Source organism: Tachysurus vachellii, chromosome 18, assembly GCF_030014155.1.
Source record: "Tachysurus vachellii isolate PV-2020 chromosome 18, HZAU_Pvac_v1, whole genome shotgun sequence".
Classification (NCBI taxonomy): domain Eukaryota; kingdom Metazoa; phylum Chordata; class Actinopteri; order Siluriformes; family Bagridae; genus Tachysurus; species Tachysurus vachellii.
Genome location: NC_083477.1, coordinates 12,631,496 through 12,651,641, shown reverse-complemented (window position 1 = coordinate 12,651,641; position 20,146 = coordinate 12,631,496). Strand labels below are relative to the sequence as shown.

Genomic DNA, 20,146 nt, shown 5'->3' with positions numbered 1-20,146 from the left:
TATAAGACCATCTATTCTCTGGCTTCCAACAAATTTTCCCAGTTACATTAAAATTATGTGGAATGTGTAAATGAAAGGTGAAGTTTTGATTACTGCCCACTATTAAAAATGGGCAGTCTATACACAATACTCTTATGCCACAGAGTCATGTGTGCTTTCATTAGAGGAATACAATGAAGTGTAAATATCTTCATGAACAGCCAAACAGTTAAGGTTCTAAAAAAATACAACGAGAGGAAATATGAGTATGGAGGCGAAACCCAAGTTTATTTTAATCTGACTCATGTCTGCAAAGTCAGCTCAGAAAAGTTTCTTTGCTTATTACCCCTACACAACACAGAGTGTATTATGCATTATGATGCAGGTCTAAAATTTCATTCATTCATTTATCTATTCATTCTTTTATTCTTTAAATTCAATTCAATGTATTTATATAGCACTTTTAACACTTGGCATTGTCTACGCTTCATCCCTAATGAACAAGCCGGAGGCAACGGAGGCAAGAAACATCTCTCTGAGATGATAAGAGGAAGAAACCTTGAGAGGTTGTGGTGAACCAGACTCACAATGGAACCTCATCCTTATTTGGGTGAAAATGGACAGGAAGTAATGTAAATGTAAATAATGTCCTTTTTTTTCTTTCTTTACAACAGTTTGTAGGCCAGTGGAAGTGTGCAACCAAGAGCTCCTGAGAATCTAATAGGACAGTGTAATTTCTGAGTTCATTATAGACTTAACACTAAGTACAAAAATATTAGTAGCCGCTTTATCATTGTCAGTGCCACAGTGGATCCACAGCAAATCCTATGTAAGGTGGGAACAGTCATAAATGAGTAAGAAATTTATTTAAAGTGACTCAACTCCGAGGGGGGCACGGTGGCTTAGTGGTTAGCACGTTCGCCTCACACCTGCAGGGTTGGGGGTTCGATTCCTGCCTCCTCCTTGTGTGTGTGGAGTTTGCATGTTCTCCCCGGGCCTCGGGGGTTTCCTCCGGGTAGTCCGGTTTCCTCCCCCGGTCCAAAGACATGCATGGTAGGTTGATTGGCATCTCTGGAAAATTGTCCGTAGTGTGTGATTGCGTGAGTGAATGAGAGTGTGTGTGTGCCCTGCGATGGGTTGGCACTCCGTCCAGGGTGTATCCTGCCTTGATGCCCGATGACGCCTGAGATAGGCACAGGCTCCCCGTGACCCGAAGTAGTTCGGATAAGCGGTAGAAAATGAGTGAGAGTGAGTGACTCAACTCCTGTATTGATATACACAAATGTAAACAAACTATAAATTTCTATGTAGTTCAAACCAACTTAACCATTTTCTAACAGTTCTTGGATGAAGCTCTTTTCTTACCACTCAATCTACACCCTTATCACTTTACCTTACCTTACCTTAACTTACACTGAACCTTACACACCTGTGTGTAATATCTGTGAGTAGTGACACAAAGAATAAAGCTCCTGACATTGGATATTGGTAATGACGTTCCACTCTCGGGTTGTTGGGATTACATGTCCATAATGGTAGACCATCACTATTGCTATATAACCATATTCACTTCATTATGCATGTTCTCCATGTCACCCCTGATCATGAACTTCTTAGAAAATAATCTGCTGAATCCTGGAATGTATGTGAGCTGAATACAGAGGCAAAAATGAGTATCTCTCATTTATGATAATGAATAGATATTTGATTGTAAGTGTGCCATATCACACAGAGAGAATGAAATGTGTGATAATGAGCAGCACAGTGCAGCACTTAGCTAGGAATGTTTACACTTTCCCCAAACTGCTGTGGTTGCCTAGTGGCTTTAATGAGATGTATACTACAGGAAACATTTGGAGAATTTGAATTTGCATGAATTTGTGAGCTGCTACAGCAGGACACATGAGAATCTCAACCATACACATTGACAGAACACTGTAATAGAAATAAGATCTGGGGTTGAAAATTCCTCAGGGAGGATGTGTGTGAGTTCACTAAAGGCTGACTGGCAGCACATCCTACAATTTATAAGCAGCAAGTGCCAGCAAGTTTTAATACGAGGGCTGCTGGTTATTTTCAGATGTAGATAGAGGATCAACCTCATGCTGAGAAGAGAATGAGCCATGCTGTATGTCAGAGCACGCTTGCATGAGGAGGATCTCTCTTTCTTTCTCTCTCTCTCTCTCTCTCTCTCTCTCTCTCTCTCTCTCTCTCACATACACACACAGACACACACACTCACACACAGAGACACACACAGACACACACACGCATAATGCCAAAGACTACAATTACATCCATTGATTGTTCCAAGTAGCTCAGTTGTATTGTGTTTTGGTAAATCCAGCCCAACTAGAAAGTACAGAGCTCCAGCACAACAGAAAAATATCTATTCACAGTAATAGAAGCAGTCTTTTGAATGTTAAGACCATATTCCTGGTCTATGTAATGTTTCTGCCCTTCTACATTTTAACAGGACCACAGTAAATTAATATTTTTTTAAATATTAGCCAATTGTAGTGTATCCATCCATCCATCCATCCATCCATCCATCCAGCCATCCATTCATCCATCCATCCACATTCTTTAGTGATTATCCTACACAAAATCATCAGGGGGATTGGAGTCTATTCCAAGGGGTCTTGGAGCTCAAGGCAGGGGACACCCTGGACAGTGTGCCAACCTATTGCAGGGCACAATTGCACACATGTACAAACTACAGATACTCAGCATACAGCACATGTCTTTGGACTGAGGGAGAAACCTAAAGTAGCCAGAGAATGCCCTGGAAGCATGGGCAGAACATGCAAGCTCTTGTGTTAAAAGGGTAGATTTTGGAATCAAACTCCAACCTTGGAGGTGAGAGACAGAGGCGCAAACATGCTAATGAAAGTTAAGTAAGGAAAAATTAGACAATATATGGGTCTATTTAAGGTACTTAAACAGAGTACTAAGCCAGACATTATATCCTTGTTTGTTAAGTTACTCACTCATTAACTCTAATCATACACTGTGCCACAGCTTCACAACAGAAATGGACACCAGTTAAATGAAAGAAAGATACAGTTTTGTGTAGTCAGTTTTAAATTGCCAAAATAAATGGATTTCCTCTAGATATTTATGAACAGATGCCATATGAATATCTTTCCTCCAGGATTTTTGCCCTCCTGTACCAGAGGGTAGCTATCAACCAAATCAACAAGTATGGCCTACAGATACAAAGCATTTTGAGAAAAGGAAACTAAAAAAGCTCTAAAATGACCAAACTGGACTGAACACGGACCGAACGTAACGTTTGCAATCATGTTAAAACTTTGCTTTTGCAAGACAAAGTGTTTTTCAGTTATCTCAAATTATATACAATTCTATGTTAAAATGTTCCTTGAGTCTTGGCACACCAGAATGTCAGGGTCAATGTTAACAGCTGCCAGCTTGATACAGATGCAGCTACAGAATGTTAAAGAAGCAATTGACAAATTTCTGAAGCAGTTACAGAAAAGCTTTAGATGCATTTGTGTCAAGAATTCATTATCATATGAGCGATGACCTTGCATTTAGCATTGTGACTTTCTAGTAAATAAAGACAAAACTCAGAGGAGCTGCAGCTCAATCTAAGTGTATTTTCTGCTGTATCGCTTAAAGACAGTCTAGAGGGTCCTTACATGAGCAATTACAAAAAAGAATTTCTGATATATTGTCATAATAGTTTGAACTGTCAAGGTCGTATAACCGATACATTTTCATTACGATTCAAACGATTTATTTTATTTGTTAATCCAAATGGTGTGCTTGACCTACAATAGTGGATTACAGAAGATGTGTCCAATAAATGTTTCACTTGATGAATGGAGCTCAGATTGAATTCTGATTGGTGGAATGTAAAAAGTGGAGAATTTCCTCAAGATTTGAGTGATTTTTAAGTACACTAACAGCACTTAAAATGAAAGCATACATGTTATTTCAAATAGGACATACACTGGCTGTATACCCTGTATACAATGCACAATGCAAAAAAAACATGCTCCCCGATCCCAAAGCAGGTATACTCACGTTATAGCCTGACGGCTAGCTAGCTATCTAGCGCACACTGATTTGTACATGGAAACTGAAACATAAAATTGACTTCCCTTTTTCCATTTATATTTTTCATATTTAATGTCAAATGGTGATACACACAATAAAAGGACCCAGTGAGGTTTTAGAAAATATACACAAACTCGGTACATAATCCTGCATGATATTACTTCTGAGTTTATTTCTTTAATCATTTCTTACGTTCCAGATCGAAATAGCCTCCCTAAAGAAGGCGTAAAGATATACAGCCTGTCTTTGAATATAGATCCTGGCAGAACAAGCTTAAACTGACACATTTTTAAATCTTGCTATGTGTTCAGGCACTGCAGTAACTGAGAATCTGTTAGAGTTCAATAGCATGAGTCATTTCTTCTTCTCTTGTCCACTGGCTGTGGGTGGAGGATGAGAAGCCAGTGGGGAGAAGAAACAGACAGACAGACAGCAGACTGGTTTGCTGTCTCAGACACATCTATGAACTTTAGAGGCATCGTAGAGGGGACGTGTAGGCTGGCACACTGTCGGGCCACTCAAACAGAATATACTATAATATATACTACCGTAACTCACATGAGTCAGGGAATAGGCATGACATATTATCTGCTATAACTTGTTAATGAAACTTAACAAAACGGTTTACACAACTGAACCGGTTTTATTTTATGGTATTAAAGATTCATGCATTAGAGATTACTATTATACTATATTGATCTACATAATCTGATTCATCAAGGTTTCTTGACTATTACTTTACATTTTTTTAACCTCTTGGGAGGCTGATATATCAGTTAACATATCTGTATGGTGCTGAGATGATTCCCATAACAATTTAACAACAAAATAAAAGCATATTAGTATACATTTTCATTTAATGAATAATCTAAGCTTTTAACTATCATCTCTCATTTCTTTCGCTTCATTAGGGCAGTCGAGTTCGTTGTACTTTGTATTAAGTAATTCAGCTCAGTTCAATTCAACTTTATTTTTATAACACTTTAAACAATTGACAGTGTCACCCTATCCCTGGTTGGAGTCTCGTCACTTGGTGGTGCACTCTGCTGGGGATAGATCTGCATGAACAGCCAGTGACCCATGGGACTGCTGTTGGTTCAACCACTTGGAGACAAACATGCCATCTTTGAACTACTGTTGCGTCTGTCAGCTTTATGCTCGGGTCTTTATTAGCAAACATTTGAAGACTTCAGCAGGAAGGAATTAGTGTTAAGTCTGTAATGGACTCAGAAATGACGCTGAGCCATTAGTTCCTCAGGAGCTCTTGGTTGCTTAATTCCACTCAACAAACTGTTGTGGAAAGGTCATTATTTACATTGACATTATTTACTGTCCAGTGACCCAAATGAGGATGAGGTTCACTTCTGAGTCTGGTTCCTCTCAAGGTTTCTTCCTCATATCATCTCAGGGAGTTTTTCCTCGCTTCCGTCACCTCCGGCTTGCTCATCAGGGATAGATATTAGAGACATAAAATAACTTAATTTTGAACTTTAAAATTTTTATTCTGTTTCTATACTTCTGTAAAGCTGATTTGAGACAATGTCAGTTGTTAAAAGTGCTATACAAATAAACTGAATTGAATTGAATTGAGTGCCATGTATCCCTGAGGAGCCTTGAGACGATATGAGGTGGAAACCTTGAGAGGAACTTGACTCATCTTGTTGACAACAGAGACTGTGATTATAAATCATTTCCCTTTTATAACTGTGTATCATGCATGCAAATAAACTTGTTCTTTCCTATGCTATTTTCCAGCTCAGTGTAAGTGGGCTACAGTATATTGATATTTTCTCTCATTGATGAAAGTACATCATGTTGTTAAGACTCAGTTAGACTGCTGCATGACAAAATTATAAATTATGAATTATAGTGTTATTAAAGTGATAAAATTGTGTAAACGTTAGTAGTATTTCTATTGATCGTTTTAACGTAGAATGTATATGCATATACACTCTTTGTCCACTTTATTAGAGACACTTGTATACCAGCTCAATTATGCAGCTGCTCAATCAGCCAATCATGTGGCAGCTGAACAACGCATAAAATCATGCATATACAGATCAAGAGCTTCAGTTAATGTTCACATCAAACACCAGAATAGAAGAAAACTTATCTCTGTGACTTTCATTGTTGCATGGTTGATGGTGCCAGATGGTCTGTTTTGAGGATTTGATAAACTGCTGATTTTTCTGTGAATTTCACATGCAACAGTTTTATGACTTTACACAGAATAAAGAGAAAAACATAAAACACTGAGAGAGTGACAGTTCTATTGGTCATAACCCCTTGTTGTTAAGAGGAAAATGGCTAGGTTGCCATTGTTCATGTTGCCAGGAAGGATGTAGTAACTGCTGTATATTCACTCTTTGCAAGCATGAAAAGCAGAAAAGCATCTCAGCATGCACAAAACATCAAACCTGGAGATGGACGGCCTTGAGCTAAGGTCCAAAATGTGAGCAATAAATCTGAGGCCCCTTATGGTCACTGGCTTACAGAAACTGGGCAGTTGAAGATTTAAAAAAAATGCAGTCTTTATACATATCAACTCAAACTTCACCCCCCCAAACACTCCCCATCTCTCTTTCTCTCTCTCTCTCTCCCTCTCTCTCTCTCTCTCTCTCTCTCTTTTTGTCTATTTCCCTGCATCTTGCCGCATCAAAAGATCTTTTCTCAATGGACATATCACTCTCTGTTTTATCACCACATTAACAGCTCCTGCAGCTTTTCTAGCGTGTGGGCGATGTGCAAGAGCATGTCACTTCATGTAACACATGACAGTATTTTGATGAATGCGAAAATAAACACACACGACTATAAAAGACACACACTCACCAACACCACCCCCTGCCAGCAGGGGAGCATTTAATAACTCAAAAGCTGACAGAGCTCACAGGCTCGCTGGCAGTGTTTCCAATCTGTTCTTTCCATGATTTTTCTGTCTCAATAGGCGATGCCTTCAAGGTTTAATTTTTCCTTGAGTCCATCCTTCTCTCAGACTAACCTCTGGGTCTGAAAGGAGGCTAAAAATCCAATAGAGAGAAAATATATAGGTTCAGATCAGTCACAGAGAGGCAGCATGGACCCAAGCGCTTTCTATTCTACTGATGATGAATCATTAGTGGAAAAGCTTGATAAGGGGAAGATCCCTGATCGATGTGTGCTTTGTGCCTATCCTACTCGCTGACCCCCCTGGCTCCTTTTAGCAATAAGCTGAATCTCTTAAATGACAATACAAGTGGCAGAATGTCTTCCCTCCTTCTCTCTCTATCTATCTCTCTCTCCCAACCTTACCACAGATACAGGCTCTCTGACAAAAGTTATTATCTTTAATATACTTAAATGATCACAAGGTTAAAAATCTTCAAGGGTGAAATCTGATGCATGGGAAATACACTACAAATCCACATATAGTCACTGTATTCTCCACAATATCCCATCTTAATTCAGTTTTGTGCCATATAAACAGGTATTTATTGATAGAATGTCTGTGGATGCTTGTTCAAATGGCCCTTTCTTTTGAAAGTCAGCAGATTTTGCCCACTATTATTGACAAAAGGTTGTCTAATAAGAATACATCAATAGATAGACAGCACTCAAGACAGCTTTAAAGTCAATGTCAAACCAAGGATTTGGAATTTATCTATCTAGATCTGAAAAACTTTTGAAAAGTGGGTGTGTACAATACAATACAATAGTCATATTTATTTAAGCCTCCAAGACAGTTTCTGCCTTGACTTTGACTTATCTCAGAATTATTAACATTTTTTTGGAGTACTTGTCTCGTTCTCAAGCATCTGTCTAGATAACCATGGTTTTGGTCAAGAGTTAAAGTGCATTATTTTTCTCGCAAGCCTGAAGGCTGACAAGTCTTAGTTTAATTCAATTTATATGCATAGGGCTTTTAACAATTCACATTGTCTCCAAGAAGCTTTACATGAACAGAGGAATGGAATAAAAATGGTAAAGTTTAAAATGAAATTATTGTTTATTTCTAACATCTATTAATAATGAACAATCCTGAGGTGACGTAAGAAAGGAAAAACACTCTGAGATGATATGAAGAAGAAACCTTGAGAGGAACCAGACTCAGAAGGGAACCTCATTTGGGTGACACTGGACAGTAAATAATAGCCAGAAGGAGACAAATTCTTTGAACAATGATTGTCCACTTCCTCACAAGCGATTCTGGGGTACAGGAGAAATAACACACAAAATCTTTGGACTGTATTTTCCATCTTTTTTGTAACTTTATAATAATAATAATAATAATAATAATAATAATAATAATAATAATAATAATAATAATAATAATAATAAATAATTCATAATGAAATCTTTCCTAGCTCAAAAAAAGTCCTCCAAAAAAAAAAAACAAGATTCATCAAGATAACACTTACCCAGCAATTTACTTCTAAAACTATTGACTTGTTTAATTTATTATTATTTACTGTGCTTTAAAGAATATATATCTACAAATAGTTTAATTAGTTTTAGCAGTTTTAACTGAGTAATATATAGTTTAATTTTTTTTCTTTTTTTTTTTTTGGGGGGGCATCTATGCTTTACAGCTTTTCCTTACATCTCCAGACATGAACACACTACTGTAGCTCTATTAACCCCTCCACACTGACCCCCATTTTATTCTTGCTGAACATTGCTTAATTGAGACATCAATTTCATTTGTGCTACATTAAAAATAGCACTGGTAACAGAGAACAATATATAAGTCCTAAAGACACACACACACACACACACACACACAGAAAACCCACTCCCATTTAATAACCGCACATCTTTCTGTGGAACACCAACAGTGCTGTCATGCTGTGCTTTTCAGAGCTTTTCAAGCTCTGAGTCATCTTCAGACTCTGCATGGTGACCGATAGCATAAAATTCACACAGACGTGTAAGAAAGAAATGAATATACAGTATCTAGGGTTTCCGAACGTAACACTTTGCTGCTCCTTACACAGGGGATAAAACTTGGTACCAGTAAAAGGACATAAAGCCAATCAGAGAGGAAGCAGACATCTGAATGTATGACTGTAGCTTAAAGGTGACAGAGTGTCAACTTGAACTCGTATAGAACGATGGTGATGGTATGCTTTTCTGAGCTTATGTGCTAAGATAAAAAAGAGAGGCTAATGTCAACTTACAGAGCTAATCTACACAATGATTTATTGGTGAGTAGACAGCGTGAATGTTAAATGATTTATAGAGAAAGAAATAAGGAGCCTAAGAATGTCTGCTTAATAATCTTTATAGTGAGATTTATGGGTGTACAGTATCATTATTTGACAAACCAATTTAAACAAGAGGAGCCCTATAAACTGTAAAATCCATCATTTCAAGATATATGCAGAAAACATGTAATATTCTATGATTTCAGAATCACAATGTATTGTAGTGACTGTATAAGAAAGAAAGAAAGAAAGAAAGAAAGAAAGAAAGAAAGAAAGAAAGAAAGAAAGAAAGAAAGAAAGAAAGAAAGAAAGATTGATGTTTCTTGGTCAAGTAGTTTGAAATCATCTGGCTAAAAAATGAAGAGAGACAAAAATATTTTTCTACAGTACACCTTTTGTCCAAAACTATCAAAATGGATTTTAGATACTCTGTGACTGCTGAGTGAAAATAAAAGAAAACATTAAATGGAGATGAAGGATGATAAGTGAACAAGTGAATGGTCCATAAATGACAGCTCAGATAATCATTCCTGGACGATTTTTTCTACAGTTTTTTTTAAACATAGTGTTAGCTCAATGGTTAAGGCTGTGGGTTACTCATCAGGTCACATGTTCAAACCCCAACACCACCAGGCTGCCACTGTTGGGCCCTTGAGCAAGGCATTCAACCCTCTCTGCTCCTAAGGTGCTATATCATCTCTGACCTGAGATTCCTAACAAGCTGGTATACAAAGTGAACAAAGGAATTTCTCTGTGCTGTATTGTAGTTGTATCAACTAATTAAAAATTATTTCAAGAAACTTTGCAAAAGCACTGAACGAGTATCAATGAATTTATTGATAGAGACTTCAAAAGCACTTCTGTAATTCGTTCTGAATAAGAGCATTTGCCAAATACTGTTGTAGGAGATTATTTTAAATCAAAAGCAAAATACAGTGGATTAGTGGATTAGCAAAGTGGATTAACCACTTAACATAAAGCAGGCTATCATTGCTATAAGTTATTATATTAAAATGAAACTTTAAGAAGTTTAATTGAACACTGGTGTGTAGACAGACAGTACTTGCTGCTTTTCTTTTCTTTGGCTATATATTATTCAATAACATTTTATTGTATATATTTATACATTCCACTAGTGTTGTACAATACATAGCCACTAATCAACTGCACCTTACTCTGACCATTTGTGTCAGGAGCGCTGGGTCTCCGAGTCAGGGGTGCTCAGAGGTGACAGATGCAATCGCATCCTTTTACTGTGCACAGTGTAAAATAGGAAAACATAGAGACAAGGAACAAGGCTATGGAAGGCAAAGCAACAAACAAAACACAACATTATTAGCATGATAAAGAGGTACACAGAAACCAGATTAGAGAGACGTGTGATGAAGAAACATGCAGGGGCTGATGGGTAATGTAATTCAAATACCAATTCAGCTTAACCATGACACACACCATTTCCATATCCTGTTTTAATTTTTTTTGGAATGACCGATCAACAGTTTAAGCCGAGTCCTTCACTGCTCTCATGGTAAATCCAATAACTATTTGAAGACTTTTGGGAACTTGCATAACATATTTTTCTTACTCATAGTTTTTTAACTAAGAAATTTACTTACCTTCTGGTTAGTAGGCTCCCAAGCCAATAATTTGTAATAATTATAAAATTGAAACATATAGCATAGACCATGCCCCTAAGTTCTTAACGCTTAATGCTTATGGTTTTCAAGAAAAGCAGACCATACAGAAAAAAAAGCTCCTATAGAGGCACACTGTGTGTGTGTATGTGTGTGTACATTCCACATGCAGATTGCAAGACCTTAAAACAACCACACTGTTCATACAAGAGCCATTTTATGACACAGTGTAGAAGGTGATTTTTAACCAGTGAATGTACTGTTGAACAAAGAAAACATAAAGTAATGTATTCTAATGCACAAATATTCAAAACAATAGAAATAATTGTGAAAGGCATTGGGAGCTCTCCATGGTGCTGAAAGAAAAACAGAATTACACAAACAGCGCCTTTGCAGCTGCAGATATTATGTAGATATAATACATTAAACTCACCCATGCAGCTCTTTGACTGACAGTGAGATCTTGAGGTCATGTCCCAGCACATGAAGTGCGCTGAGGATATCGGCCCATTGCACCATCTCACCCAGTGGTCCTCCTTTTAACACCTTAGGGCTGAACACATCACCAGACTCCTCTGTCAGAAAACCCACATGTACCAGCACCTTGAAAAGATATAAAAATTTAAAGAGAAACAAAAAAGCAAAAGAAAGTCATTTCTTTTGTAGAGAAACTAGGAAGTGACAGAACTTTTATGTTTTTTTATACTGTATTCCATTTACTGGAGTTAATATGTGGAGCATCAACATTTCTGCCATTTACATTTATATTGGGTGACTAGCCTAGAAAGTGCAGCTCTTTTTAAACAAAGTGGCTCCTTTTATTATTCTTGTTTCTAGAAAAATTCCAGTATGACCTCAGAGGCAAAAAAAAAAAAAAAGAATAGAGACAACATTAGGCCTGGCACAAAAGACACTCAACTTCTATTGATGTCTATGGGCCACAAAACTGTGGCTGTAGTTTCTATTTAGGTTTCACAGCATACAGCACTGCAAATAAGAGAACAATTATGTGACTATTATTTATTTTTCTAGAGAAAACTGTTTTCACATTTTCCTCCTGGTTTGTATCAGCAGTTCATCCTATAACCTGTTTATCATGGTACGTTTTTCCTTCTTGACTGTGGGGAAAAGGAAGGGCTCCATAATTCACAGCTACCATTATTGTCAAAGTCTGTAATGTAGCGTGACTCAGGCTGCAATATAGTATGATGGAAAGAGAAGGCTTGGGTGGTAAATAGTGCAACATTTTTTTACTTGATAAAATACCATTCAAATAAACTCTGTGTCCTAAAATTCTGCACCAAACAGTTTGTCCTCAGTAGTCTAGCACTCTCTCTTAGCTGAACAAGGATGCTATACAAATCCATGTTTGTAGGCCTAGTTACTTTCTGGTTCTCCCAAAAGATTAAATCAAGGCTGTCATACATGTAGTCTGCAGACTTCTTTGTGTGGACATTTAATAAAGTGAATGATTTAGGGAAAAAGACCTTTCCCTCCTTATTCAATCAGAGGGCAAAGCAGTAATATAAACTCCAGACAATAAACTCAGCTAAAATAGCATAAACTGAACATAAAATATGGTAATTGTAATTTGTTATTAGCAAGCTAAAAAAAAAACCCATAAAATCCTAATTAAATCCATTTCACTTCCAGGCTGTAGCACTACAAAATGTAGAAAAGTTGAAAGGGGTGGGGTGAGTATTTATAGGAGCAGTGAACGTGAGGCCATAGTTTTACTTTTTTGGAATGAAACTTGTTCAATTCATTTGTACATTATGCATTATGTTTATTTATCTTTGAGATAAATGCAGATAACACATTTGAGTGGAAATATTGATACCAATCTGGCCTGTTTGACATTGGACTGAAGAAGTGGGGTGCTGAGGGTGAGGTACCATCCCAGACTTTTTTTTTTAGCATTTCTTTTGCTACTACAGTTGCTTAAATAATTATAAAAATATACAAATGAATTATAAACAAACAAAAGCTAAACTAAATTCAGTATTTTTATAGATCATGTTGGAGATGGGTTATTCCTCTTTTATCACAGTGCCAACAATTAGTGATATTTAATTTATAGCTAAACAATACATAGAGCCTTTTTATGTGTTTACAGCTGTATTTAAAGCTACTAGACTTTCAGCAGTTATAGAAACTAATCAAAACTAAATTAATCAAGCTCAACCTTGCTGTGGTATTATAACTACTACAGTGTTGACTCAAGTGGTTAAAGTGCTGGGTTGTTGATTGAAGGATCGCAGTTAAAGCCCCAGCACTGCCAACCTGCCACTGCCCTTGAGCAAGGCCCTTAACCCTACCTGCTCCGGGGTGCTGAATCATAGCTGCCCCTGCTCTCAGACCACAATCTCCTCAATTGGGATATGCAAAGAAAAGAATTCCACTGTGCTGTAATGTATATGTAGTGATAATAAAGGCTTCCATGCCCCAAACCCATTCATCAAAACACATTCTCACACACATGTTTAAATGAAACTGAACTATTTGGCTATCATTCGTGACATCTCTGATGTGGACTGTTACATACAATGAGGAACAATCTGGATTAAACCTTATTTCTGTACCCCTGTAGACCTGTTTTGCTATATAAATTTCTTAAATCTGTTAGTTTCACTATTTTTATCTTATTTAGTTTGTTTCTATATATTCCCTTTGTTATTCTGTCATTCTCTATTGTTCACTGTCTGTCCAAAATCCATCATTTGCTTTGTTTGTTTTATATGCACTTTATACAAGAGGTCACATGCTTTCTAAAGCATGCTGAAGTTGCCCATTTAAAGAAAAAGCATATAATGTGTGAAACAGAGCAAAATCACCTTTTTTGCCCTATGGGAAAATGTGCTTCTGCATTGTGAATAAGTCTCAGCACATCCAAGCATGAGTCTTGAAGAAATGCGTTTGAAGAAAATGATCCCCATTCAAGCATTACCGAGTTCATTCTGCTGGAGAAATCCCACAATGCTGCTTTCTGTGATTCACAGAGCAGAACAGCAGAAGCAAGACCATAATAGGCAGATAAACAGAGCTGTCAAATCTTGTACGTTCATGTCCACACTCACCTATCTACTGACGTATGCATTTCAGTCAATCTAGTCTGAATGTTATACTGGATCAGTTTAAATCAGGGATGAATAAAAGAGAGCAAGACTGTCAAGAAAAAAAAAACTCAGATAGTCATCAAATCCATCTTTCTTTCTGGTAGTTCAGCTGAGAATATTTGATGATTTGGAGGATATGTGCTTGGAGTGAGGATACTGATGCAGCACAAATGGAGGGAGTGTAAATGATACTGGCTTGCACCATGTGGATTCTTAATCTATAAGTGCAGCCCAGATGAATAAAACCCAATGCATCTTCACGTAAGAACTGAAATTGAGACACAGACAAACGCACAAAATAAATGTGTGCATAAGAGAGATATAGTTTTTTTTACTGAGCACGACTCTGTGCTGCATTCAGAGTTGAGTCATTCATCTATAGAATAGAGAATGTAATTTAGCTTCCCTGAATGAGTTGTAAGCCTGGAGCTGTTTGTGCATATTCATAAACACACCACACAGTGTCTGCCTCTAACGCTGAAAAACCTGTACAAGTGCATAATATGCATATATTTAATAAAATCAACACATTTTCAAGGAAATATATGCTATCGTTCCTTCATGTTAAAACCTTGAACACAGCTAAAGGAATACCCAGAAGCATTGCCTTTGCAGAAAATTCTGAAAAATCTGAAACCTCAAGGCTTCAGTATGCATCAGCGTGGATCCTTCCATCTGAGAAAGCGTACAGGAGCCAATACTGTCAGTCTCTCTTCTTCTTCCCCCAGGCAGTCAGCTTCCATAACACCCCACCTTAACTACAGATGTGAAGTCTAAACCCCTATACACTCCCCCACCACCACTCACACACAAATACAAACACACAACTATGTTTTGTATTACCTGAGACTGCAATATCTATTGGACTGCACTACCATTTTGGACTGACTGTTATTCAAAACAAAATAATTTTATTGAGTGAATGTTTTATTAACATCACATGTACATTATAGCACAGTAGAATTCTTTTCTTTGCATGTCCATACTGAGGAGTTTGGGGTCGGAGCACAGGGGCAGCTATGATACAGCACCACTGGAGCAGGGATGGTTAACGTATTTATTTATTTGCCCAATAGTGGTAGCTTGGCAGTGCTAAGGCTTGAATCCAGACCTTCCAATCAACAACCCAGCACCTTAACCTCATGAGTCCTTCAGTCACCACTGTCCAACACCCCCCCTAACCCCCAAAACCCAATACTTACTAAGAACCCTATCACTACAAGTTCTGTGATCTGATAAATCCCATGTGTATTAGCAGGTGTGTTAACAGGAGAATACAATATGAACAACTCAACTCCACCTCCCAACATGCATCACATTTCCTAGAAAGTACATTCACTTACACCGTCACAGTCATCACTCACTTATTCCCAATCACACACTCACTCAGTGTCACCCTTTGTGAGATTAACGCTCTCTCAGTGTTTCATACCTGTCCTACCTGTTACCAAAGCCTTTCACTTCATCATAGTTCGGGAGGTTTCTGATCTTGTTTTTGTATGTTTTGTGGTTCAATAATCCAGGCTGTTGCTAATCACCAGAGCTGTGCCTGTTTCATTGACCTCGAGTTTGCCTTTTGATTTGATTTATTTGCTAAATTGTTTTTAATTGCGCTTGTCTCAGTCTGTCTGAACAAAAGAATAAAAGAATAATTAACATAATAATACAAATACTTTTACTCTATTGGCTTCTAAAACCACAGTACTGGTACTAATGAGCACTACACACTGTTGACGCATTATCTCCTAATGATATAATTTTCTCCTTTTCCTTTCCCTTTTTCTTGTTATTATACATTAAAACATTACATTTTTCTTTAAATTGCTTGCACACATGAAACACCTGCCTTACCTGTAATATTTTGCACCATTAAATCACTATTTGGGTCTTCTAGTTTGCACAGCAGGACAGAGGGGGCAGAGCTCCACTATATAAATATGTTCTGCTCAGCAAATGTTTCTCTTCATAAAGTCTGTATTCACAATTCCAGGGTGATCGCGTTGACATATATCAGATGATGTTCCATTGATTTGCTTTCTGGATGTCACACAATTGCAGGGCAGCATGCACACTGTCCCTTTTAGCTCCTTAGACTTATTACTGCCACAATTAACCCAAAGTAATCATACAAGTCATAGTTCCTATTAGTGCAAATATCCTCATGAGATTTCATAATGTAATTGGTTTGCATTAATATTACATAAATTAATAATATGCACAATACAATCTAAGAAACTTATTTTAATTAACTTCAGTCTAAGCAATAACTTAATATATAAAACTTAATATTTCTATAAATATTATATAACTACTTAGAAACCTAATATTTATTAATTACAGGGCTGCTCTAAACATTCACATGACATTGAAGTATAGAATCATTCAAGAGTCATATAGCCTGTTGAACTAATTTTGTTAAAGGATGTAATTATTAATGCTGTCCAGTCTCAGAATCTATACAAGCCATCTATTGTATACAAGCCATTTTGTAGTACATTATTCTGTATTTTGCACTTTTAAACAAACCTTTAAATAAACATCCCAAATGATGTTCATATATAGAATTGTTTATAGCTAATGCTTTATAGATGGTGCTGTACTTGAACTCACATAATGACCCATGATGTCATGTTACTTTTTTTTGTCATGTGAAAAATGTTTTTGCAATAACACAGTGTGTGAATACATACGCTCACCCTCTTTTGTTGCCTCTGTTGGCTGCGCAGACGCTCATCCAGCCTGCGAGCAGCTACAGCCCACTGCACAGCCAACCTGCGTATCCGCCTCCTCATGAAGCTCAGAGACTCTTTCCCTGAACCCACCTGCTCCAGCAGAGGGCCCATATCAGCACGAAATATTGCCTAAAGGGATACACAGTCAGATTAGTTTATTAAGTACATTAAATACAGCAGAAGTTGTCAAGAGTGCTGTATAGAGAGATCTTGATATAATAACAGAACTGTATAAATGTAGCTAAGCTGAACAAAAAAATGCACAGAATAACGATGCAGGAAATTACAGAGAAAATGATATTCTTGAATATATTTAATACTTAATACAAGAATGTTAAAAAAAAATCTTAGGGTATATCTCTCTCTCTCTCTCTCTCTCTCTCTCTCTCTCTCTCTCTCTCTCTCTCTATATATATATATATATATATATATATATATATATATATATATATATTTGGAGGATATATAAGTAGAATGTTTTGTTAGAACAAGGCTCACCTATTGTTTGACTGAAGATTATGAATTATTGTACTGTATGTAATGTATGATTTGTACAATTTTTGCACATTTAAATAAAAGGTGGTGATAATTCTGGACATCTCTGACAGTATCTTCTCTGTGGCACTATGCGAGACCTACTTTAACAGCGGAGCATGAAATATAGAGGTGTATGTACATGCACGAACCAGTGAGTCACCACAGCTCCAGAAATGTTCTGCGTGTAACAGTCTGCACTAACTGGCCTAGTTTCACTCTACTGTAAACAACACAGGCTGAACAAAATGCCTAACTCGCACGCTTATTCCCGTGACACCCAGCTGTGCAGCGCAGCATAAAGCATAAAATTAATCATTTTCGGATACCATTATTCATAAAGGGCTGTATTCAGGTTGGGCTAAGTGCACATACTACGGTTTTAATGCTAAAATTACACACATCGATATTCACACTTCAAATGGAAGTTTGAAGTGAAATATCAGCTTGTGTGAGAAACAAGTCCAGTGCCACTGCATAATAGTTTGATAAAACCACAATATGTCACTCTAAACCTCATGGGCTTTAAATAGACTGTAAATATATGAATGAAATATGAGATCAATTTTAATTACATAAATTTGTGAACCGGGAGGCACGGTGGCTTAGTGGTTAGCACGTTCGCCACACACCTCCAGGGTCGGGGTTCGATTCCCGTCTCCACCTTGTGTGTGTGGAGTTTGCATGTTCTCCCCGTGCCGCGGGGGTTTCCTCCGGGTACTCCGGTTTCCTCCCCGGTCCAAAGACATGCATGGTAGGTTGATTGGCATCTCTGGAAAATTGTCCCTAGTGTGTGATTGCGTGAGTGAATGAGTGTGTGTGCCCTGCGATGGGTTGGCACTCCGTCCAGGGTGAATCCTGCCTTGATGCCCGATGACGCCTGAGATAGGCACAGGCTCCCCGTGACCCGAGGTAGTTCGGATAAGCGGTAGAAGATGAATGAACGAATGAATGAATTTGTGAACCTTAGTTTATTATTACATTTGACAGCAAAATCCCTGCAATTTCCTTTTATTCACTCTGGATTTAAAATCACAGATTTCTTTCAGGCTTAAAGGCAATGGCTTTAAGGCAATGTTATTGAAATCCCTGTTTTGGATTTGTCTAGTGTCTATTTGACTTTTTGACAAATGTGAAAACACTGAGATGTGAACTACACACAAGTGATTTGGATGATCTGAGAAGCACATAAAATAGAAATGTATATATACAATTACATTTTACACAAAAAAAAACGTAACTTTTGGACCTAAACCACTGACTCTGAATATCATCCAAAAAGAATAAATCTGCACTGTAAACTTTTTTATGAACATCTCTCTTTAAATATAGCTCAGAATGTTAAAATGTTTTTTTATGTTTTTTAAAACTTTCTATGACTTTTCCTCTCTTTCTCTCCTAAGCTTTCATCCATCCTTTTCTTTATCCATCTATTAATATATCTATCCATCCATCCATTCAATTATCCAGTCATTAAGCCATGCATCCTTTGTCTGTCCATCCATCCATCCATCCATCCATCCATCCATCCATTCAATTATCTATCCATCATTTCACCCATCCTTCGTCTGTCCAACCATCCATCCGTCCATCCATGCACCCGTCCATCCATCAGACCATCCATCTGTCCATCCATCCATCCATCCATCCATCCATCCATCCATCCATTCACCCATCAACCCATACAATTATCCAGCTGTCAATCCAGCCATCCTTTGTCTGTCTTTCCATCCACCAATCCATCCATCCATCCATCCGTCCATCATCCATCCATCCATCCATCCATCCATCCATCCATCCATCCATCTGTCCACCCGTCCTTTCTCTGTACATCCATCCATCCATCCATCCATCCATCCATCCATCCATCTGTCCACCTGTCCTTTCCCTGTACATCGATCCATCCATCCATCCATCCATCCATCCATTCATCAGTCCAGCTGTCAATCAAGCGATCCTCTGTCTGTCCCTCCCTCCATCCATCCATAGATCCATCCATCCATCCATCCTTATTCATCAGTTGTCTGTCGCTCTATCCATTCATCTACCTAACCATCAGTTGACTGTCCCCCCACTATCTATCTATCCATTATACACAGTTCAAAACAATATTCTGTTCACATTCATAAATATGTAATATGTAATATGAATAACTTATTAAAGCATTTCTTCTGAAAATATTATACAGCACTTTTAGTGTGTTCGCTACATTGCTCCATGTTCCTGTGCATGCTAATAGGATTATAGTCTATCTATTGTCTATGCCTGTATGTACATAACAACTGCAATACATGAGTTCCCTTCTATTATACAACTAGTAGCAGAAGCTAAAGTGGCTGCTCTTCAGGAACGTCTTAAAGAATAGGTCTGAGCTGAATACTAAACACTAAATATCTGTCCCCAGAGTTTTTTCTTTCTGAAAGCAAGAGGAGATGTTGTTTAATAGAGTCTAATAAAATTGGAAGACATAAATATCATACTTGAACCATCTCCTAGCAGAATACAGTGTACAAGGTCTGTATTTCTCTCACTTGTGTCTTTGGTGTGGTGCTGCTGGTGGGCTGAATGCTCTGATTCCTCCAGGCAAGCAGGGGGCAGAACCACTCCACCTCACTCAGGTAGATGAGAAAGGAGCAGTCAGAGCCATCAACTCCATAGAATGCGTAGCAAGGGTCTGATGTCCATCTGGCCCTCATCCACTAGCATCACAGAGTGAAAGAGTTACAGACAGTTTTAGGTGATTTAAAGAAAGCAGAACAGTCTGCTTGTTGTTTTTATTGACAAGTCAAAAATATTCAAAGACAATTACTGTAACATCATCAAAATGAAGTAAAGCAAACGAAAACAAGGCCGAGCAAGATGTAAAAGTCTGACAAAATATATTT

At 37.6% G+C, this 20,146-nt stretch overlaps 1 protein-coding gene across 2 annotated transcripts in view; it reads right to left on the bottom strand.

The window, feature by feature from the left end:
* Window positions 1-20,146, bottom strand: part of LOC132861437 (alpha-1,6-mannosylglycoprotein 6-beta-N-acetylglucosaminyltransferase B-like) — an 80,417-nt gene that overhangs the window by 25,717 nt on the left and 34,554 nt on the right. For both annotated transcript variants that reach the window (XM_060892960.1, XM_060892961.1), the window contains exons 6-8: window positions 19,793-19,960; window positions 16,692-16,856; window positions 11,313-11,482 (exon numbers count right to left, since the gene is read on the bottom strand). In XM_060892960.1, the coding sequence (XP_060748943.1) occupies window positions 11,313-11,482; window positions 16,692-16,856; window positions 19,793-19,960 (503 nt within the window). The remainder of the gene's footprint in view (window positions 1-11,312; window positions 11,483-16,691; window positions 16,857-19,792; window positions 19,961-20,146) is intronic.